We start from the raw sequence: 24,491 nt of genomic DNA on the forward strand, positions 1-24,491 counted from the left end.
CTGTATTTATCCGGCAATAAGCCCTTGTCTTGCAATAAGCCCATGTCTGGTAATAAGCCCATCGATGCACTTGTAGTCAAGTTAATATGATATTTGATGTCTCCCAATAAGCCCCATTCCAAATATAAATTATGTGTTGGTCCTATATAATCTTATTACACCATAAATGGGATCAGGAATTTGGGAATATTTTTTCTGACTTAAAAATTACTTCTGATCATCTTCTGATGGTATGAATGTAGGTCAACTATTATGGTATATATATGTAAAAAAAAATTCAAACAATAATTCTCACCATGTCGAAATACCATTTTGTCTGCAAAAGCAAAGTTTTTTGGATCATTGAATGTTTGGTGGAAATACACCTCATTTTATCAGGAGATAAACAGCATCTCAGAAATCACCAGTCATTTTCAGGAAATGATTGAGCACACTCAATAATCAATCCTTTATATAGTCCGGTTTGCGGTTCTACAATAATTTTTATATCCCAAAGTGCTTTAATGCACACCATGAGCTGCTCAAATTACTGAGAAGAGCAAGCTGCAGTATTGAAATATAAAACAGTCACTTTTAGACAGATTCCATTTGATTGTTTGAGGACTTACCGCATTTCGGCCAGAGGTGGTTCGTGACGTCTGCATAGAATGGGTAGCCTTGGAGGTATTGGACATTGCACGCTTCCTGGAGGGGAGAATTGATGAATGAGTGTACGGCCGGTTTAGTTTTGCCGATTTCACTCTGAAAAAAAAAGAAGTAAAATCCGAAATTCATTAATACATGATCATTTCTGCTGTGGATATTGTTAGTATGTATATACATATATATATATATCATCATTGGTCCAAGGGTAATGTTCTCTTTCGCTCTCTACAATCCTGGAATATGTGTAATGACAAAATCGAAAAGGAACCTTATATTTGATTGGTACCAGGAAAAAAAATTGACTAATCGCTAAGCTGATAACTTTTTCTTTGAAGATTGCATAGGAGCTACAACCCGAGTTCAAAGCCAGTCAATTTAACGTATGGGGATTGACCCAGGAATTGTTTCATGTACATCAAAAAGAATCAGATTAGACTACAAAATGTATTTCTTTTAACCACAAGATGGGGTCCATGACTGAACCTTTGATTTTGTCATGAGAGTCCCAAATTTCAGGAGTGTATCCCCTCTGAGCATCTAGGAGGGCAGTATATGATGTTAATTTCGATTTAAATGTGAGAAACACAAATGACAAAGGACAATTTTTTTTTTTATTTAAATTCTTAAACATATATATATACATAAACATGTATGTAACAACCAAACCTGCCTTAGGACCACCTTAATTAAGTGACCCTTCTCATAGGTGACTATATTTTCACTCCCAATGTTATTTACTATACTAGTTACCAGAACCTGTATAAAGAGACCACCGGTCACAGGTGACATTTTTTATTGTCTCCCTTGGAAGGTCACATATGACAGGTTTGACTGTACACACAATATTTATCCTGTAATAAACCCAGGCGGCCAACACTTAAATTTATTGCTTATTGCTGGATAGATATGGAACCTATATATGACAATGGAAATAATTCATAGTCATGTTTAATTTTTTAAATTTCAACGCAAGAATTTTTTGTAAAATTCTTAAAGGAGAATGAATGTGGAGAAAGATGAATTACGTGAGAAAGCCCTCCTGCGAGAGGATAATGATTGCAATGTCAAGCGCGGATCCAGGAATTTGAAATCCCTGTTTGGCATAGGAAATTTTTTTAAGGCTTTAAAAAAAATTTCTCATCCCCCGCCCCTGGATCTGCTAGTGAATGTATAAACCATGTCTTGTCTGAATAAAAGAAAAATTTGAAAAAAAAAAAATATGAAATGATAAGAGGTTTTGTATTAAAATGTATGACAACTTCATTATCCATATATTCTAAAGACCACAATGGCTCACTGTGTTAAGACAGTCGTGTAAAATTATTAGCAGATCATATTTGCACATACACAGCACTCTCAGAGGATACATTTAATAACAGTACAACACTTCATTTTATACACAATACAAATCGTCTTTGGAATTGATTCTAAAGGAATTTGTTACATTTCTGGAGGTGTAATGTTTGAGTGCGATTGTGTACATACACCAGGCTTCACCAGGTGACATTTAACAACTTGTAAATCCACAGACACACTGGCACTGTACCAATATATCTATCAATGTATATACAATAAGTTATTTTATTTCAGGTTGTATAACCAACACTCCGTTTAGAAGAACTCCTCAAACAAAATTCTTTACAGTTGTGTTAAATCTGTTTGCAAGAGGTCAAAAGGTTGACAGGGTTATTTGTTAACTTTATAACTCTACTGATATAAAAAATTACTGTTGTGTCGCGTTGGTACAAAATAATGACTGCTCCCTAGGTTGTTTATTGTGATCTGATTTCCACAAATGATAAATATAGCGTTCTTAAACTGTACGAAGTTATTTAATCATCAGTTTGATCTGGGTTTAGTTAAATAGGTATCAAGGGTTTGTAAGCGTATAGTATACATTTAAGTAGCTCAAGGAAGGCTAAAGACTGTTGGAGTAATTTACTATTCTTATTCAATGTCTGGAAGTATAATTTTGAGTGTTTAAATGCCAGTCTGATGTTTTAATGACCATTATTGAAAGAAATTATAAAATAAACTTAAACATACCTGAATTCTTTCTCATAAAATTGTACGTTTTGCTAAGTTCAAATATATAAGGAAATTGCAATATATGTACAAAAAAAAAAGAAAAAAAAATGAAATAAATAAATAAATAACATAAGTAAATGATTAAGATACATTGACATTAAAATAGAGAAAATATTGGTTCCTTTTAAACTTTTTGCAAAAAAAGACCTCCAATCATGAACATTTGTACCATAGAAAAAAACACTTAAATACAGTAATAAGTCATACAATATCTTCTCATGTATCAGTTTGATTTCTTTAGTATGGTGTCTGGAATTTAGGACACTCAGTCATAAGTCATCTTCCATATCACATTATTGAATCTTAATTCATAGTGGTAAATATATGTATATATCTGGGCTACTGCATCTTAAACTATATAATTCATAATATCACTTTTGGTTCTATTAATATTAAGTTACAGTAGGCATTGAAAGCTTTTGAAATTCAAATACAAAATCCTCTGAAATTATAAAATGGGTTTTTAGGCAAGAGATGCATATTTCTAATGTTTCAAACTGTCTGAGCTTGAGCAAAAAAAAAAAAAATGTTTAACTGAATAGTCATAAATCAGGACTCTCTAGTGCACCTTCTCCAAACAAGCTAATCATCAGAAAATCTTGTGATCTTTATATTTATGACTTGAGATGATTTTTCCTCTTTTATATATACTTAAGGTTCTTTGTACCTTCAACAGAATTTTAAAATTTTCAGAAGAATTTAAACAGACCAGATACATCAACAAGAGGCCCAGAGGGCCTGTATCACTCACCTGGTTTATTTGATCAAACATTAAAATAATGTTATGTTCCATTTGCTAATAGCTTTATTTGTTGATGTATGATTATGTTGTCAGCCCCATTACTTGTAAAAATTTGAATCCCAGCCTACTTGGGATGTTACCACAGAAAAATCAATGTAATACATTGCTTAGTTCCAAAAAAGAAGTCATTAATATCAATATTGCCAAATGGACTCCTTTTAGCCCCGCCCCTTAGGCCCTCAGGGGGTCAGCCCCACCATTTGCACAATTTTGAATCCCTACTCCATAAGGATGCTAACAGTCAAATAGGAGAGTTCCTCATTGCTTATGTAGTTTCAGAGAAGAGGCCGTCTATATAAATTAAGCAAAACTGACCCCTTTCGGCCCCACCCCTTAGGCCCTAGGGGGTCAGCCCTCAATATTTCTACAATTTTGAATCCCTATTCCATTAGGATACTACCAGTCAAATATGAGTGATATTGATTGTTTACAGAGAAGAGGCCTAGGCTTCTATATCAATTTAGCCAAATTGTCCCCTTTCGGCCTGCCCCTCAAGGCCCCAAAGGGTCAACCCTCACCATTTGTACAATTTTGAATCCCTACCCCATAAAGATGCTACCAGTCAAATAAGAGTGATATCAATTGCTTAGTTTCAGAGAAGAAGTTGTTTATATCAATTTAGCCAAATTGACCCCATTTTGCCCCGCCCCTCAGGCCCCCGGGGGTCATCCCCACCATTTGTACAATTTTGAATCCCTACCCCAAAACGATGCTACCAGACAACTATGAGTGATAGCCATTGCTTAGTTTCAGTGAAGAAATTGTTTATATCAATTTTGCCAAATTGACTCCTTCTGGCTCCGCCCCTCAGGCCCCCAGGGGGTCAGCCCCACCATTTGTACAATTTTGTATCCCTACCCAATAAGGATGCTACAAGTCAAATATGAGCGATATCCATTGCTTAGTTTCAGAGGAGAAGTTGTTTATATCAATATAAGCTTAATTGACTCCTTTTGGCCCCGCCCTCAGGGGGTCAGCCCCCACCATTTGTACAATTTCGAATCCCCATCTCATAAGGATGCTTCTGACCAAATTTGGTCAAATTCTGTTGAGCGGTTATGAAGAAGAAGTCGATTGTTGACGGACAAACGACAGACGGACGCCACGGTATGGCATAAGCTCACCTTGGTCCTTTGGACCAGGTGAGCTAACAATCCAAAACTCCGATTGAAATGATTGTTTGCTGGGTTTATCACCCCGTGAACAGCAAGGTTCATTTTGAGGCAAGGTCTCCTTGTAGTAGTTGGTGACTACCTCACTGAACTTGTAGGAGGCCATCAAATGCAATCCAGAGCAATAAGGGTAAAATGTCTTGTCCAAGGACACAACCACGACAGCACATACTGGCCCATTTCTCAGCTTCCCGAGAAACACAAACCAACACAGTTAGGGAGTGTCGAACCAAACACTGGGTTGAAATGAATACCTACATATTGTATAATCCCTCTCTGAATTAAAAATCACTAAACACTTGCTGGATTTTCAAGACATATAAATATAAAACTTACCCATTACTGGCCTGCATCACATACATTTCAGGTGAGTCCGATCCTGGCACCTGCAATATATATACAAATACATTACGGAACCATTTTAGGACCAATTTGTCAATAAAAAATTAGAGTCCATTTTTTCAGTGTACATACATGTATATATATATATATACACGAGTTTGATGAAATATGATAAATATTTATTGAAAAAAAAAGGTATTTCTTTGCCATGACCTTTGACCTCTCAATTTACTGTCATACAGTCAATACTCATCAATTTTTCTATAATATACACAGGGTATATATAGTTAAGCATTAAATCGCCTTCTTTTGAAAGTTATATTGAATAATGCGTGTTAGACATTTACTGACGGATATAGATATCAATATTTCATTTAAACCGGAAAAAGTTTACCAGCACACTTTTAAAAATCAATTTATTACATATTGAAAATTAAATTCCTAAATTAAAGCCATTTACAATTATATATATGTGTACATATTCCAAAGTTGTCAGAAATTTCAGTGGCAATACGTTACAACATATATCTAAGTGTAACACCAATATTACACAGCTCATATTTAAACCAAATTTAATGTGCAATAAGCCCATGCTTAAGTCCAACCAATTTTTATAGCTATTTATAATAAAAAAAAATATATTGTCATACTGTACTTCAAATCTAGGGTTTCATATCAGACCAGGGCTATTTCAGGATACTTACGCCACATACAACACAAACACAATTAAGGTTTATAATACAAAACAGCAGCCATATTTTGCACTTCATTACCCTACAATACATCAGATACATATATCCACCCATCGCCACACTAGCTTTTCTGATCTGGGTGACTTATCTGATCCGTCAGCACCATGTCAATGTCAATGAAATATCGGTTTGAGCGCCAGGTCATTGACAAAAAAGGGCCAGAGGATTTCACAGCCATTAAAGTGTTAATGAATAATGGTTAAATTATGTTAGAACCACTTTGATTACCAATTGATTACATTTGTACTTCGATTTCTGTTCTGATATATCAGAATTTGAATAGAGAAAAAAAATAAATAATTATTTACATGTATATTCATTTTATATGTAAATACAAATTTAATCTATTTTAAAACAATTGTAAAACAAGCTGTATCAACTTATATTAATCACTCTTGTTGGCCCGGATGGAAGCGCACGAGAGGTCTTACTGTGGGAGGAAACCAGAGTACCTGGGGAAAACCCATGTGGTCGGGCAGATTACCCTATAGCTTTTCACGCCCGATCGGGGAATCGAACCCTGGCCACCTTGGTGAAAGGAAAGTGTGTTACCACTGTGCCACCCGACAACTCATACATTTTGTATTATACACTGTAAAACAATTTCTCCTAAAAAAATGCTGTTCAATATGTTTTGATATATGTAAATCATTTTAATTCAAACAAAATATGATTTTGTAATGGATTAAGGAGCCTACTTGTATGCAAATACCCTTATTTTTTAAATACAATACATGGTATTATTTCGAGGTCAAATTCTAAAGCTACATGCATGTACAATTTTAACAGAATCTTTACTTTCCATTGTAAAAGTTCAGATGAATTTATCATAGCCAGTCAAGAATGTTGGTAACAGCTAAAAGTGTGCACCATGCAAATTCTCTTTACTAAAGATTTTAGAGGCTTATCATGATAAATTTATGTGTGTGTTATAAATAAGCCTATAGAATGTAAGTTTAAATGTAAACTAGATAATAACAGACTTGTTTTTTTAAACTTTTACCAGTATCGACTTGTAAGGGTAATATGTACTTGTATAGGAAATGTAAACTGATCGGCATCTATCAGATATGTATGGTTGAAAACACACTTTAAGTTTTTTAAACACACACGATTTTTTCACTTCTGTCAACTCTTAATTAATATATGTACAACAGCTAGCATTTCAATGTTACCAAGTGTATTCTGATTAAACAAATCACTATATAAAACTTTCAAAATATATTTCATATCTATCAAACTTTCAGACACATTCTGATTTTTTACTTCATCTATTTTAAAAGTATGATTTACTCATATTTTGAAAGTATATTTAAAGAAAAAATCATAAACTTTCATTTTAAGTTTTGACCAACTGGATACACGAATCCTTACTAGGTACAGTAACATGGGTTTTTTTGTTTTTTTTTAAAGTTTTGTCATTTATGAAGGTCACAGTGACCTACTTCTGGTGTTTTTTGTTTTTTTTCGTCAATTTGCGATAAGATCATTTTATCTTTATAATGAGAGAACATTTTTAATAAGGAAGCAAATTGTGTTTTAAATCATAAGAAGACTACAAACTCTGGATAGTTGAGCATGTAATTGTTTATTCCAATTATTGGCCCAAAAAGGCCTCAGAAAAATCCTGCTTGATTACAAGTCTAGCTAACTATCGGGTATTTAGGTCAAACCTCAAATTCAATGGACAGCAAACAGCCTACATATTGATCAAAATCCTGTCTGGAATTTGTTTCTAGCTCAGCACAATTTTCAAACAAAAGAAAAACCGAGACATTAATTGATTTTACATGTCGTAAATTGTTTGCATTGTACGGTCATATCATCAAACACGTGCTTTTTGCATTGTCAAGAAAACATTTTTGCATCTCAAAATCTATAGACAATCATCGTGTGGTTCACAGTGAAAGTGTTTTAGTATGTATGAAAGTATTGATCAGAATGTTATTGAGAAAAGACAAAACAGTTACGGATTCTATAGGACAATAGATACGGAGGCTGCAACATGGAAATTCAATAAACTTGAATTGGCGGATGGACAATTGCTCTCTGTGCTAGCTGTCCCGGAAATTTCATAATATGGTATAATGGAAATTTTTGCTTCTCTATTGCTGGTATACCTCACAGGTAGATACTTAAATGTATTGTATACAACTAGCTGATAAACTTTTGACATTCATTCTCCGTCACAATGATAAATTTACTGTATAAATGGTCATTTTTGTGGGTGGATTTTTTTTGCAATTTTCTTCCAAAACTGTGGATTTTAATTTCTGTGATGTTAATTTTATTTATATTTTGGACAGTTGTCAGATACTTAGCAAAACACTAGGGCTTGGTAATAATGTGTTCCATTTTAAGTACATGTCCTGTCAACATCATTGTATAAAATAACACTCTCTTAACCAATACCAAACCAATATATTTTGGCACCTGACTGGAATTAAAAAAAAAAAATAATGACAATGAAAATTTTGCAATATGATATTTTACATTCATGGACACATTACCTAGAAAATTCAAACAATACCACCCCACAAAAATAACCAGTTGTCAGTGCCTCATAAACAAGAGGCCATGAGGGCCTACCTCATACCTGGATATTTCAGTGTTTATAAGTATGGCAAAAGACTCTTGTTAAGCTCTATTTAATACAAATATTTTCCTACATCTCATTACCAAACAATAAAGTTAATAATTTCTTCAACCAACTTTTTTCTTTTGGTTCTAATGCAAAGCAATTTCAGTTGCAAGTCACCGATTCTGACTTCCGCTATTGGACAGCGACTCCCTTCTGCCTTCACAGCGATAGGTAATATAAACAAGTTACCTTTGCAAAATAATCCTGTAAACCAAATATGATCAAAATACCTTTGTCCAAACAGAAAAAGAAAACCCCTTGGTGTTAACTTGACATTACTTGTACTGGGTACTTAGGTGTGACCTTGACACTACTACTCAGGTGTGACCTTAACATTACTTCTAAGGTGTGACCTTGACATTACGACTTAGGTGTGACCTTGACATAACTACTTAGGTGTGACCTTGACTTTACTGCTCAGGCATGACCTTGACATTACTACTTAAATGTGACCTTGACATTACTTCTAAGGTGTGACCTTGACATTACTACTTAGATGTAACCTTGACATAACTACTTAGGTGTGACCTTGACATTACTGCTCAGGCATGACCTTGACATTACTACTTAAATGTGACCTTGACATTACTACTCAGGTGTGACCTTAACATTACTACTTAGGTGTGACCTTGACATTACTTCTTAGACGTGACCTTGACATTACTTCTTAGACATTGATTTTAAGTCATTGTTGTAACCTCAAAATTAGCCTCTTAATCTTGGCAATTAACCTTGACTTTGAGCCGTTAACATGTGCTGTGTAATCCTTACCGATGAGCCGTATCTGGATACGTGTGTGTGCTGGCCACTATAGACATGGTTTGAGATCCTTGTGGGTACGCCTCGCGGACTCAGCGTGAAGGCCTTGTTTCTTAGGTAATTGGTGTACCCAGATGGGGCACTGGTAATGGGTGCACCATTCCTGTCCACAATTCGCATGGAGTCCAGTCCTGGGTGAACCACCTTGCGGAATATCCGCTCCGCAGCCTGAACATCTGAAAAACCCAAGAAATATATATTTACACAAGCTTCCAGATTAACTTTTGATATACATATTATATAAAGAAATAAAAAAAAATTATTTATATATCTTAAATGTTAGCATACAAGCAGATTTTGAAAAATCCCACCAACTTCAATGATGATTTCATAATAATTATCCACAATTTGAACTAAAAAGGACATAAATTTCATAATACAATGTGTAGCTCCAGATGTTCAGCCAATGGAAATTAATGTATTCATTTAACATATTGGTATTTTTTCATTTTGAGATAGATTATGCTGTTATTAAATATAAATATATATTTGTTATAACTACGTTTTTTTTTTACTTTTTAATCACAATCACTGTAAATGCATATTTGGTTTAGTTTGGTTTATTTTTGTTTAACATCCTATTAACAGCCAGGGTCATTTAAGGACGTGCCAGGTTTGGAGGTGGAGGAAAGCCGGAGTACCCAGAGAAAAACCACTGGCCTACGGTCAGTACCTGGCAACTGCCCAACGTAGGTTTCGAACTCGCAACCCAGAGGTAGAGGGCTAGTGATAAAGTGTCGGGATACCTTAACCACTCGGCCACCACGGCCCCGTAAATGCATATAAACTGGAGGGGAAAATCATATTAACTAAAAATTTGTAATACATTTGTAATTACCTCTTTAAATCAGGTGCTAGCAACCTATTAACTATATAGGTTTGTGTGAAAATAATCAATTTCTTTTCTGTAGATATTTTGAAAAAAAATTGGCCCCAGCTGTTAAAATAATTCATGTATACATAGTGCTTTAACTATTGTCAAAATAAAATTAGCGATAAAGTGAAAATTTCAAGGTTGTCTGAAATATGATATGGCCCCCAGTGCTGAATTATCAATATTCAAATTCAATACTAATCTATTTTGGAATAATATTGATAAGAACAGTTCTGGACAACCATTTAAGATCTATATACTGCAATACCTGACTACGTACAATAATATCAAATTGATGTATATATTAGGTTTCCTCACAGAGAAATGTTGGTACATGTGAAGTTGGCTCTTTTAGATATCGTGTCATATGGTCGTCTTTCAAAGTTGTAATTTTTTTAATTATTTAATCATTCAAAGTTATCACAACTTTTTCTGGTTGTTGAATGACTTGCAGTCATATTGGTTCTATGCCAGAAATGACTATAATCAAAATTGGATTACATATCAGTGAAAATTCAATAAAAGGGTAAGAGGATTACATGCGAGTATACTTGATCATTGGGAACATGGAAAATGGTTATATTGAAAAAATCACAAGATGATAAAATAGCAGTGAGCTGGGTCAATATGTCTTTAAATTGAATAAAAGATATTTATGATAAAACTTTCCACACAGCATTTAAGATATCATTTAAATTTAATACCTGACATTTCAACAATTTCATATGTTGCTACTCGCGAACTAAAAACATTCCTGCATGCAGTCCCCAATTTGCAATTGCAGAAAATTTGCTATAATTTGCCCAATATTTCCAGATCACTCAAGTTAACAATAATTTAAACTATGTAAGAATGTTTCCCATTTAAGAGCAAAATTTTCCTGGCATTTTTTTAAATTTCTTTTTCCCACACTCAAAATAATCACTCCATTTTTTCCTGAAACATTTTTTGTGTTATCTGAGATTTATATTATCTGATCAAACAAATCTTAATATATTTCATAAACAAAGTGTACAGTAGTATCTTATACATAAATCTGAGGTCTGCATATTAAATAACTTTCATTTTTAAAAACTTTTAAAAACTAATAATTTGTGTTCTGAGAAGTTGATATCACCAATAAAACAATAAACCTCAAATCATTGTAATCATTACCAGTCACGAGAACAAACACCAAAGGTCTGATACTTACCAGTCCGATAAGGTGTTGAGATAGTGAACACTTCCTCCAGGCCTATATACTTACTCATATTGTTCTGGACATTACTTTAAAGACATTATTGTAATCCACATATGAACAGAGAGTAGTATACAAGTTTAAAGTATACTACCACATTTTATTTGTCAGAGCTAACCAAATGTATATCTTGGAATAAAGGTAGTGAGTCTACAGCAAATTGGGTCCAAGTAGAGTATGTACGATACGCCTGTAATCTAATTTAACCATTCGATTCCTAACCAATAATCTTCGAAAATTTTATCGTGATTGACACTGTAGTGTTAACCTCTTGATAACAGTGTTTGTGTTATTGATAATTTTACTTCCACAAACACCAGAAGCCGTATGTAAAGTGCCCATCAAATGGGCATAAAAAGTCCATTAATCGCCAGGTGCGACGATAACAACGGCAAAGTGCTAGAAAAAAATCGTCTGCTATCGCACACATTCGTACGATCTTGTTTCACTTACCATAGTTTCTCTGCGTTTCCATATTGTCCACTCATCCGCATTTCATCTTGAATCCCTATAACATTATGTCTGTTTTGTATTTGTTTTACTAAAATAAACACCTCTACATAGTAAAACTATGCGAATCCGCTCTTGACACTTGCACATTGGCTTCACATGGTCGCCATTTTTGTGTACTTGTGACGTCACGGTAACCATGCTGTGGTGAAGGGAGCAGTTATTATTTTTAGATGACTTCCGTAATCAGTCTGTGTTTGTTAGAACTTTTCAAAATTTGTGTAGATATCTAATTGTTTAACAATTAATAAATAAATACCGGTAATAAGATTAAAGTAAAAAGGCATCGCATGTATTCAAAATGAATTTATTTCTGTTCCTGAACTGAAACCGCCAAAACAATGAGGAAAAGGCCTACTGGGCCTGTATTTCTAGCATAACTTTATATACATGTAATGTGCTGTATGTAACAGTTAATTTACAAGTTACACCAATGAAGAGCGCAGCAATTTGGTTTAAAATCCTTTGATACAGAAAAGTTTAAAGATGAGAACATCAATCAGTTATGGTGCTGACAGCTAGCAGAACCTCAAAAAGGGCCAAATAAAGTGGTCACTTTTTAAATGAAACATGGCTATCAGATATAAATCTGGTCAGACCTTCAGATATAAGTACAGGACTTGACACTCTTTAATTGTCAAAGTAAAATAAAATCACTAGGTCTGCAGTTTTTTTTCTTAAACAAATGGATTAATTGAATCCTTTGCTTAAATTCCTTCATGCTCTGTGAGCAAGAAGTCATGTGGCATTAGAGTGAAAATCAATTATCAGCCATTTTAGGTTAAATTCATTGCCCCTTTCTTGGCTCTACCACTCCAGTTCTTAATACAAAGTTGTGACAAACTTCCAAATATGGTTGATCCATCAAGATTTACAACTATAGGAATTGACCAATACAAACAAAATATAACTTAAGTCCTGTCTAGTTCCTCGAGAGTCGGCCTCGGAAACAATATTCATACCCTGCCTACCCTATACCACCACCATCCTCTCAGAATTCGTCCATCTGTCGTCCATAGCTACAATCTCATAGCTAAAGTCAGCCCTGAAGACTTTGTATATCCTTGAATGTAGATCTACAAAATGTATATCAACATAAGTTTGAGAGGAGAGAAGAACAATTTACGGGAGAAATCATTAATGTGTCATTAACTGATAATGTTCCTTTTTTCACTATGCACCTCTTAGCTCTAACTTGGTTTCCTCTGGATTGAGTCTACAGCATTATATGCCCACAATTTTAAATCTTGAACAACGAGAATGAAGGACATTTCCAAGCACATGTGTTGAGATTCCATTCATTGGTTCAAATCAGATGGACAGATTTTTAACCAATTTTTTTCTGGTCTTTTTCTTTAATTTTTTAAAACAAAATGCTGAATTCATTATACATTTGTACTGTATAACATAAAATGTTTGTGTATATACCTTCTCTCGTGGTTTAGAGCTTTCAAATTATTTCTTTGGTACAAAAATATGTGAGCCCACACAAAACAATAACATATAACAATATTATACACATACAACAATATTTGTTGTATTTATAATCGTGGTTCAATAACAACCACCAAAACAACGAAAGTTTATATACAACAAATATTTCTTGTTATACAGTATCGGTCAGTACATGTAGTACTAGTCTTTGAATTAACTGAATTTAAAATGGAGGCTCGAGATGTGATTTCATGTACTTGTAATACAACACAACAATGGAAACATGTATCTACAATAATGTGATCATTTATTTGTACATAAGACAATTAAGTGACATATTCATTTCACTATAATTAACCAAGGCAACATGTATATAATATGTTGTAAAGGGCTGATATAACACTTTAAATAGAAGTACACATATTATGTGAAATGATATATATTGTATAACAAAAATAATGAAGAATATTTCTGAGAATTTTTTTTACTTCAGCCTGAATATTAACACTTAAATTCCCGAACTATTTGATACCCTGAACATTTCAATTTATACATTTATATTAGGTACGAGGGGAGATAACTCAAGACAAATTTTCTGTGTTCCCCACCAAGATATTTTGATGTTCTATGGCAGTTTGTTTTCAGTTAGAGGAGATGACAATCCATTTAGTGATTGCAAAGATGTGTAATTGAATAAATTAATGAAAATTGGCTGGTTTTTTCTCTATTTGCCATATTTATCCACAAATAAGCCATGTCCCCAAGAAAAGTTTTAAAGTTTGGGGAGGGCCGATTTCTAAACTGACGATTCTGCTAAAATGAAGGAGGCTTATCTGTTAGGAAGTGTTGTTTTTCTTTTCCCTTTTCTTTTTTTTGCAGAGAAATACAATATTTATTTCTAACTGCAATCTAGTAGAAAAATATGCATGTAAATCTATTTCATTTAGTATAGAAAAGGTTAACCACACTTTGTTTTTTTTTTTGCTTTTTTTAGCTTTTCAAATACAAATATTTTTCAAATTAATATTAGAACCATAATTTCAATTTTAGATTTGATAAATTGATATCATTGTTATCATAACTCATGGTGTTTCTTTTAGAATTCTACAAAACAATCTCCAATATTCAAATGCAAGATTTAAAGAAAATCAATAAATAAAAAAAGTTTTATGAAAAAATGGCACAAAAAACAAAGTCATGCAGGCCACACTGAAGAAATTATAAAGCAAAATCATGAGTTTTATTATCAATGACAAAAGAAAGAAGTATTTTTTCATTTTGAAATTTTTTGGCATTGATTGCATATCTTTCTTTAATATGATCATCATCATTCAAAAATACATTGTATTAATGAATAGCTACTAATGTGCAAATAATTCATACTCATGTTTTCTACACTATATGATATAGTATCAATCCAAACTACGGTAAAAGTTATTCTTATCAAACAAAAACTTCATAACTTCATGTGCAAATTAACAAATGTAATTATATAAATATGCTTACAAAAATAATTTCTAAATATAACTGACTATTTTGACCAATAGAAATGATCTGACTACATAATTATGTAAATGACTATGAAGTTTGACTTGTTTGATCCTTAGTCATCGTCGATAGATCCTTCTGAAGACTCTACCTCTTCGAGTGATTGGAAAATAATTTTGAAAATAAGGCAATTGTATCACCTTCAATGATAAAAAAAAGACATAATTTGCTGAGATATTGTGAATGGATAATTCAGATTTGAAGTCTTGCTACAAAATTTATTAATCAAAGCAATATTGATTTCTTTTCCGAGATGGCCAAATTGCACAATCATACATATTACGGTACACAAATGTTTAAGAATATAGTTTCTTAAATTTAAACAAACATGTTCTCAAATTTCTAGTTTTCGGATTTGATCACATGACAAAATGTCACAGAATGTTCAAATGTACTGTTTGGGTACAATTATGTACCAGTAACTTTGTACCAAATCTGATTGGTGGTGTGCATTAAAAAGAAGAGCCATATTCTAAATCAATCAGTAATTATCGTACTGACAGTCAAACAAGAAAAAATACAGATAGGTTTAAGGTTATATGCCACTTTGTATTATACAGCCATTTGTATTAGAGTTGCTTCCCTTGACGAAAAAATGTATAACTTCCTGTAGTCAGATAATTCTTCAAGAAACCTTTCAATGCATCATCACCAACTTACCAAAGGTAATTTCAGGTTTTTGACAGAAACTCTTTACAAAGTAAAACGACATATAACTTTAATGTTTATACACAATTGTACATATCTATTTTTTATGTATTTACAGATATAATTTTATATCTATACATATATTGGAAGGAATGGCAACTAATACAACATACCATCATTGATACACATAATTACAAATGTAAAACATTGTCATTTAGTATACATACTTTAGCTTTAAGTTATGTTCTGTCTCAAAATTTTCTCCTTAATATAATAATATCAAACAGGTTTTACCCCAAATATATTTTTTCTTAGCAAATTATTACCTTTAATATTAATTTATATGATAAATCAGCAGTATAATCTTTTTTTCTCCCAAAATTGTTTTTCCTTTATTGAGTAAAGTTACCTGTTAAATGACTAAACAAATTATCTATAGCAAAGTAATATTGGAGGCAAACGCCTGCATTACATGGTAAGATTACAACACAAATTTTTCACAGAACAATATTTGACATCAGGATTCAATCTTGTATTTATCCTACCATAAGCCCAGGGGATCAATTCATAAACTTAGACTCCTCATAGGTTATAGTCTTATTGCTTGACAACGAAACAGTATTTTCACTCTTACCTATCTATAAAAGTCCATTAAGGATACAAACTGTTTCTAGTAGTTACATGATAATGACAATTACATAATGTTTTTGTCTGATAACCTTGGTTAATAGTCTCTGGAGTATCAGGGTATAGAGAAATAACTGTCAACATACTATTTCGTTAATTCAATTTATTTACTTAAAATTCTTTATAAATGTACATGTTAAGACAGTCACATAACATCCAAATTAGGAGAAGGCTAACTAAGTTGTAAGAACTTGTGCCTAATCCTTTTTGTCATTTGTCAAGGAAATGAAAATATGTTTAAACCCAACAGTATTTAATAGAAGTTTACACAACTGAAAAAATCATGGTTGAGCTTATCACTAGACTTGGGCTTTTCGTAGGATAAATACAGTAGCTACCTGTCAAATTAGACAGTACCTGAGACATTTTTGATTGGTCTCATCTACTTAGGTCCATTGTTATGGTTAAAAAACTGTATAAATTAATTATCTAAACGCCAGATGTGAGACAGATTAATACTGTCTCATATGATTCTACAGCATAAAAACTTGTAAAGCTATCTAAATGAGTTGGTGTCTGAGACAGTTTCATTAAGTCTCATCTACTCATAAATGTAAAAAAAAATGTCAATTTAGTAAGTTGTTATAAGAGACAGATTGATATGGTCTCCTCTGCACTTTCACTGTGTTAGATCCTCAGGACCTACATAGCTAAGTCAAAGTGCTATAAAAAAAAAAAAGGCTACAATAGTTTCTATAGAAATTTTGTGTAGTGTGGCTTTTTTTCTTTCAAAACTACAAACTCCAAACTTTTACAGATACAAGTTGTCCCAAAAAGGAGATCTTTTAGCAGGGATTTCATTGAAACACTAAATGTAGGCGTGGTTATAGTGATGTGCTCAAATTTAGCACAATGACATGATTTTTGGCACATCACCAAAGTTTACCAGATCAGCCTCTTGATGAATCTGTGCACAAGAATATTTGCCACAAAAAACAATACAGGAATTTTAACAAGTGCAATCAAAGTTCAAAGGTGCGAAAAACAAAAATTACTATAAAGACATTTGTGCTTACAGCATTTCCTGACAAAATTAAACATCTACTGTGTGTTAGTGCGAGTATTCTATATAATTGGACTGGAAGGAATATACAAATCAACAGGAAGTAGCTCTTCAGCCATTAGAGTTAATAAATTCACTCGGAATGTTCCTGTGTATTCATCAGTAAACAAAACCGTTTTGTGCGATGCATCAAACGACATACATTATGATTACAAATGTACAATAAAAATACCACAAGTGATTAGATATCATTACATTCACACTTCATAATGTCAAATATTGAAAAAAAAAAGAGTTTTATTTCTAAATAAATAGTATTGAACCTGGCTTTCTCGTTGTTTTAATCTGACAGCAAAAAATAGTTATTTGCCAAAAATTGGAATCCTTCTCAAAATGAAATCAAACTAAATGTTCCATATTTATAGTACTCTGGTAGCTTTACAGTACACACTGGAACCCAGAGTTAGAGTTTGACTAAATGTCAGAGGAATGCAGAATCCTGTCTGTGAACAAATATACATAAATCTGCCATTGTTCTCAAAAACACATTTTGTGTGCATTCTCCGGCCAACGTTTTATTCAGATTTACAGCTTCAAAAAGTGAAACATAACATAATAGCTACAAATCTTGTCTACATATTAAGAGAAACATAAAATATTTCTTATTTTTATTCAAGAAGCTCTTTTTAAAATGAATTAGAACATATGATTATGTCAAAACTTCAGAATGGCTTTATGAAAACAAAACTCAGATCAAGAAAATTTGCTACCAATCACTTGCAGAATGGAACAAATACAGCGACACCTATAATACCACGCTCACAAACATGCACCCTGCCCATCGTGAGGTATTTTATTTACATGCGACTGGATTTCAACATGATATGTACAATCTAATAGCAATCATGAAAATTCTGAACCAGATGCATCATTAGGCCAAATATAAATACATGTGTGTTTAAGGGTAATGACATAATCTACCCTTTCATTTACTGCCAAAAGTACCAATCCTAAAATTTTAATGAGCATCTTCGACAGTCAGGACTTTCGTCCCTTAGACAACTGTGTAAAAAAAATCAGAAATTGATCACGAAAACCTACCTACCCTAGTTTTTTTTCATTCAATGTGTTACCCTAAATATACACATTTTTTAGCCTTTTTGCCGTACTCAATATACATAGCATCTAATCGCTGCAATGACTTTTGGAAAACAAAACAAAAATATTGAAATATGTATAAAATATGCATCAAATAAGGTCAAAAGCATGATTTTAATCATAATTCATCCGTTTCATATTCTATTTAACAATGACTTACAACATTTTAAGTAAGCAATATTTTTGACATCTTAAAAATCATTCACAATTTGTTCTCGCACTCTATACACTTTCTGTTGACTGGCCCACTTCTCATTGCTATACTAAAGACTTGATTGACACTTATCAGATGTTGGACTGGTCAGCTAGGAATGTTCTTATTCTCTGCAGTAGTTCTTTTTTGACATCATCTGGCACAAGAGCTGTTGAATGGAAAAAAAAAAGAAAATATTTTACGTTGTCTCCTTCAAAATAAGCAGGATAGTACTGGGTATACTGATCCAACATTTAAGACTGACTCCAAGATTTCAGAATTAAGATGATTGAGAAAGGCCAAAAAACATTAACTGCTTGGTTCTCAGGCCATTTTTTTTCAAAAGAGTTGAAGCAGAGAGGCATTTGTTTAAAATAAGCTTGATCAGGACGAATATTATATCATTAATATTGACTAATTCAACATAGAAAAGCAAAGAAAAGTAGGTCTGTATAGATAATTTGATGAACGTTTAATGAAAATCTATCTTAAACAAGCAGGGCTTAAGACACACCAAACATTTCATGCTATATACTGTACTGAGATTTGTGAATTTTTACTTTATAAACCGTACAGGTTAATTATCTTTCTTTGTACCTCCCTTTCCAGATTTTGACACTTCTTTCAAACTATTTTGAATTTTCCCCACCACCTCCCATAGGGATGTAGTTATAAACTTCAGACCCTCAGCCTCACTGATGGATTCTAGAGGCACTAAACAGCTGTATGATTTAGTTTAATTCATTCTTGACTCAACAGACTTTACTGTATCTAACTCTCAAATTGTATTTAAATGTTCTAATAATAACAATATCTTGTATGTTTACTGAACGTTTCATACCCTTATTATTGAAAAGTCTTCAATAAGATTCATCAGTTTGGAAATACATATTTCCTATTTTCAAACTGATGAATTGAGATATCACAATGATTTAAATTAATGTTACTTTCTACACAGACAATGTATGTATATATGTGTCGCCTAACTATTTTGACAAAGGGACCAGTCAATTATTACGGTTCAATACCTCTTCCTTTCGGTGTAATTTCTTGTACTAAATCGTCCACAGTGATATGCTCCAGACCTTTTTCTTTTACAACCTCTGAAATAAACATTTAAAAAATGATACATTACATAATATTAAACATCTGATCATATTGTAAAACAAGCTTAATATCAAGTCATCACAAACTATACAAATCATGTAACATGAATTTGTTTGAGATATTCTCATCCTCAACCAAACATCTGATCAAAATTTGTTATAAATGAAGTCTTTAAGAGTGATTTCTATAAATATTATAGTATTAGTAACTGTGACCTTGACCTTTGCACAAAATTGCTTTGGGTATTTTCATACTTGACCAATGTATGAAGCCTGAATTATCAAAGTCTTTGCTATTTGCTATAATGATGACAATAAGTCAACATACAGTCATGAAAGATCATACAAATAAAAAGCTTTATCCCTCCTTAGCTAATTCACAACTAGATAATAATTGCCGATCTCATAACATAAATGTGTTTCAAAGCAGTCTGGGGATCAAAAACTCACATATATCTTACGAAAATGATAACATTTGGATATGTTTAATTTTCAGGGATAGGGAACATAGATTTAATTCTAGATATGGGCCTTTTACAACTGTTTTAAACATTCTTATGGGTCATTTTCTCTTTGTCTATGCGACTTTCAAATTTCTATGGGCCATTACGATTTGTTATGCGTCTAGGCCTATGGCCCTGATAGACTTCCCAACTTCTGAGTTTTCATTAATTACATAAAGAATGAAAACAGTCAACTTGCTTTTCTTCTGATAAACAAGAATTACCAAGTTAAAGAAACAATGAATTAAGTCCTCATAAAAATCATCACGATATTACAATGTGCCATTTTAATTTAATTTAATAATGTGCTGGGTTTATTAGTGACAGCTGTTCGTAGACCTACCTTTACAGTGGGCTTTAAGTTGGTCTCTCCATCCACATTCTATAAGTCTTGTCCTCAATAACTCCTTTAGTCTGTACATAGAAAACAAATACATACATATATGACATAACATGACTTATCAATATATCAAGGGCAATAACTCTTTCAAAAGTTGTTATGATAACAGAATATGGTCAAGAAGTAATTAGGATCATCCTTTGACAAATATGAGATGAATATGCAGGTATTATTTTTCAAACATCCAAGTTTGAACTGATTATAGAATGGGATCTGTTTGAAATTTTAGAAATTGACTGGTATATCAGGGGCCGTAACTCTCTAGAGTATTAATAGGTAAGTCAGTGGCTATATATATATATGTTAATTAATGTGTGATCATGTCAAGAAAAAAAATTCATCAGCACCTGCTTGCATAGATAAAATTTAAAGTTTGCAGATCTAGAGGTCTCATTTCAAAACCATTAAATGTTATTCCACAAGTACATATATACACAACAACCTTATCTGATTATTGGAATACTTCAGGTGATGCAATACCTGCTTATGTCTGATTGGTAAATTAAACAGGAGTGAAAATTGAGAGTGAAAATTGAGTGATCCATTGATTAGCTTGAACTTTGCTTTGTTTCGTGAAAATTGGTTTGTTACCTTGGTCACTAAAAATGGCTCAGACATAGATTTACAGGGGACAGTATAGCCACTTAGATCAATTTTTCTTGATTACAATTGATAGATGGAAGAAAATGGCAACAGTCTAGCTGAATCCAGAATAACATGTTACACTGTTGTTTGGGGTGAGTAATTTGAACTAGTTGACATTGATTGTGATAATGAAAAGATAGAACTGTTCAACATAACATCTGAAACTTGTTACCTTTCCCTTTCACCGGTCTCCACCAGCTTCTGGTTGATAGTTGCTCGCATTTGTGCATCCTTTATTTTCCTGTCTTGTGGGCTGCAATTATAATCACAGCACTAGTCATCAGAATATTTATCTACATAATTATATTATTCTTTTTAAAGAAACCATAATATTGATAAAACTGTGCCATTAACATGACAAAAATTACAGAAATTCAGAACCTGATATGTCCTCTTGGAATAAGCAATGATGACTCCCTTAGTTTTCTTCATTTAATCATGAGAAGTGACAAGACTAATATTAAGTTAAAAGCGACATGTATGTAAAATTTCATGATCTGGGGTTTTCTTTTCCGTTATTGTATGCAGATTGGCCAGATTCCATCATCACAGTTTCGATTAAATCATGGGTCAGTGGTTTCTTTTAAGTAATTGGGATAAAAACAGCATCATTGGTCTTCTATGGACCACCAAATATGCAAATTTGGATCTTGAAAGACTCAAGGGAATCTGCACATACAACCTGGTGCAGCAGAGTTCCATATATTACAGATATATATACCAGCGAAAATAAAGAATTAAGGCATTCTGGTAACACTTGACATGACAGAATAGAACAAAAACAATACTGATGAATCTTGGATAAAAAAAAATGTATTGGATTTGGAAATGAGATCTGACTTTTGGGTTTGAAAGGATTAGTTATGTTTTGACCACAGGCAAGGTTTTCCCTGACTCGCAAAAACCTGCATTTTGACTCCTAAAATTGCCAAAGGACTCCCAAAATTGGTAGAGTTTTACTACATATTAATTGTGATTGGAGTCCCAGGACTCTTAAATTTATTAAATTTGAGGGTCCCAGGGAAAACCCTGCACAGGTACTTGGGGTAAGAAATTATATTTGTATATATATACTACATAGCCTCGTATTACTATATAAAATAGTAATTCGAGGCTATATAGTATATAGATCTATATACAAGTATAATTTCTTACCCCAAGTACCTGTGGTTTTGACCCTTTAAATTTCTGAAAAATAGTGATTTGACTTTAGAAATAATAAATGCTAAAAATCGAGGGTCAAATGGATGCCCTGAATAAGGCACATATGCATGTTAGAATGTATTAAACTTACATAGGATTCGAGCCATATGGAAGCAGACCCTGACATTCAGTTCTCAGTGTCTTACTTAGCTTATATTACAGTAATGATTGTCCAGTTCCGACTGTATGTTTCCTATACTTCTGACATGAATTGCGTACCTTAGAATAATTATCAAGAATTGGCACCGTGATTTGCTATTTTGGGATCCTACACATACTTATTATTAGTAATTATTTTTGGATTTTAAGTGCTGTTACGCCAAGAATATGTCCTAGACATCTAACTTATGTCTTCCGAAATCCCAACATCACAATACTGTTCAATGAATGCGATATTCAACCTCTGTTTGTGGGTCGTGTTAAACTGTAAAACACACATAATGGTTTGACAGTTACTAAATTGAGATAAAACAGACCTTTAGATGTTCAGGTTTCTATAAAATATCGGTAATATTCAAAGTTTGGGCGAAAACGTGTAAAAAATATTTACTTACTCCGCCATGGTGGTGACCTCTTTGACCCGATAATAGCACGATGTTGATTGGTTCAAAATATGGATCATAGAGACGCTTTAAGCTTCCGGTATTGAAGGGGAAATCTCAAAAGTAAAACAGACTTTTCGAACATCAAAATTTGAAAATGATTTACCGTGAAATATAATTCTGAATGAAAGGTTAGGCCTAAGCATTACATGTATTTGATTGTCCTTTGCAAGATGTGCATAAGGTCATAAGGTTGGTGACCTCCCGTAAAATAAATTTTGACAGATCTACATTTTCAAGGATCACCTGATTGCATCACTTCCACGTGTTAAATTTCGTTGAAATTTGGTAAAGCGAATGGAAAAAAATAAAAATTTGAATCAATGTGAATGAAAAATGGAAGTTGTGATTGGATATTATTTTTCTTAATTTATGACCCTTGCTTCCGAATCACTTCCATAACATGGTAGGTCTAGTCTAGATCTAGACTAGATGTCTAGTGTTATTTTTATTTTTATTTTATTTCATTGTATGATAGATAATCTAGATAATTTAGCAAAATCAAAGTATGAGATTTGTACTTTATGGATGTAGGAAAGGATCGCTATGCATTTTTTTTTAACAGGACGACCAATTAAGGTTCAAACATTTGATTGGGAAGGCATTACCTTTACTCCATGTGCAAAATGATTTAGAAAATGAGTTTATCAACACCTCCTGTGACGCTTTATTCTTGAGAGATATCTCTTTGTATGCAGATGACACTGTCCTCTTTTCAGAATTTGCTTCTGGTTTGCAGAAAATGTTAGACTCCCTAAAACAATACAGTGACAAATGGCAGCTTACCGTTAATACTGAGAAAACAAAAATTATTGTATTCCGAAATGGCGGAAAATAACGTGTTAGTGAGAGTTTTTATTATAATGACAATGAAATAGAAATTGTTGGCAGATTTACTTATCTTGGTGTACTATCATAGTACACCAAGATAAGTAGTATGGCGCAGGAAGGATGTCATAATTAATAAAATATTGCCTAGGCAAAAATATTTCTGTTTAAATTTAATGGTAGATTTACAAAAGCGCAAGCAACAATCGCGGAACAATCGAAAATGTATGTATAATGCTTTGCGTATACATTTTGTAATAACTTAATTTTGTCCCCCAATGTAGAATCTAAACTGAGTGTTTTTGATGTGTATGTATCCCCTGTTCTTAATTATGCTTGCGAAACACTGGGTTTTAATGCTGCGGAATAAGTAGAGAAACTATACATGTTAATTTTTTTTAAAGAATATTTATTGTTAAGAAGAGTACGCCATCTTTTATGGTTTACACTGAATTAGGACGCCTGCCTCTACATATAACCAGAAAATATCGAATTATCAAATATTGTCTGAAAATAATCAAATATGATAATTGTGTTCTAAAGTCAATTGATGACGAAATGTATGATTGTAATCACAGAAGCTGTAATTGGCGTTGTAAACTCGGTTAGAAATGCATTATTGTCTTCTGGTTTCGGTGATGTTTGGTTTAC

General features: G+C 32.8%; 2 protein-coding genes across 6 annotated transcripts in view; both read right to left on the reverse strand.

Annotated features, from left to right (window-relative positions):
• The window catches only part of LOC117337607 (altered inheritance of mitochondria protein 44-like), a 36,525-nt gene extending 24,494 nt beyond the window's left edge, over positions 1-12,031 (reverse strand). Inside the window, exons 1-5 of one of the 5 annotated variants that reach the window (XM_033898666.1) lie at positions 11,328-11,636; positions 9,214-9,437; positions 5,044-5,093; positions 609-741; positions 296-316 (exon numbers count right to left, since the gene is read on the reverse strand). In XM_033898666.1, coding sequence (XP_033754557.1) covers positions 296-316; positions 609-741; positions 5,044-5,093; positions 9,214-9,437; positions 11,328-11,385 — 486 coding nt within the window. In that variant the 5' untranslated portion in view covers positions 11,386-11,636. Of the gene's footprint in view, positions 1-295; positions 317-608; positions 742-5,043; positions 5,094-9,213; positions 9,438-11,327; positions 11,730-11,825 lie in introns of those variants that run through there. The other 4 variants (XM_033898667.1, XM_033898668.1, XM_033898665.1 and 1 more) reach the window with 4 other exon arrangements.
• A 1,573-nt stretch (positions 12,032-13,604) lies between these two features.
• On the reverse strand, positions 13,605-23,016 carry LOC117337609 (transcription and mRNA export factor ENY2). Its single transcript, XM_033898670.1, has 5 exons — positions 22,965-23,016; positions 21,380-21,460; positions 20,506-20,576; positions 19,582-19,656; positions 13,605-18,722 (listed from the first exon to the last, which is right to left on the reverse strand). The coding sequence occupies exons 1-5, from the start codon at positions 22,970-22,972 to the stop codon at positions 18,646-18,648; spliced, it is 312 nt and encodes a 103-aa protein (XP_033754561.1). The 5' UTR covers positions 22,973-23,016; the 3' UTR covers positions 13,605-18,645.
• Between the last annotated feature and the right edge of the window lie 1,475 nt (positions 23,017-24,491).

This window comes from Pecten maximus, chromosome 11, assembly GCF_902652985.1.
Source record: "Pecten maximus chromosome 11, xPecMax1.1, whole genome shotgun sequence".
Classification (NCBI taxonomy): Eukaryota; Metazoa; Mollusca; class Bivalvia; order Pectinida; family Pectinidae; genus Pecten; species Pecten maximus.

Bases quoted from the DNA above. Each gene is read 5' to 3' on its own strand.
- LOC117337609 (XM_033898670.1), bottom strand. The intron at 20,577-21,379 runs GTAACAAGTTTC...TTCTATGTACAG, and splicing joins GAGACCGGTGAAAGGGAAAG to ACTAAAGGAGTTATTGAGGA. The intron at 18,723-19,581 runs GTATTGAACCGT...TCCATTCAACAG, and splicing joins AATTACACCGAAAGGAAGAG to CTCTTGTGCCAGATGATGTC.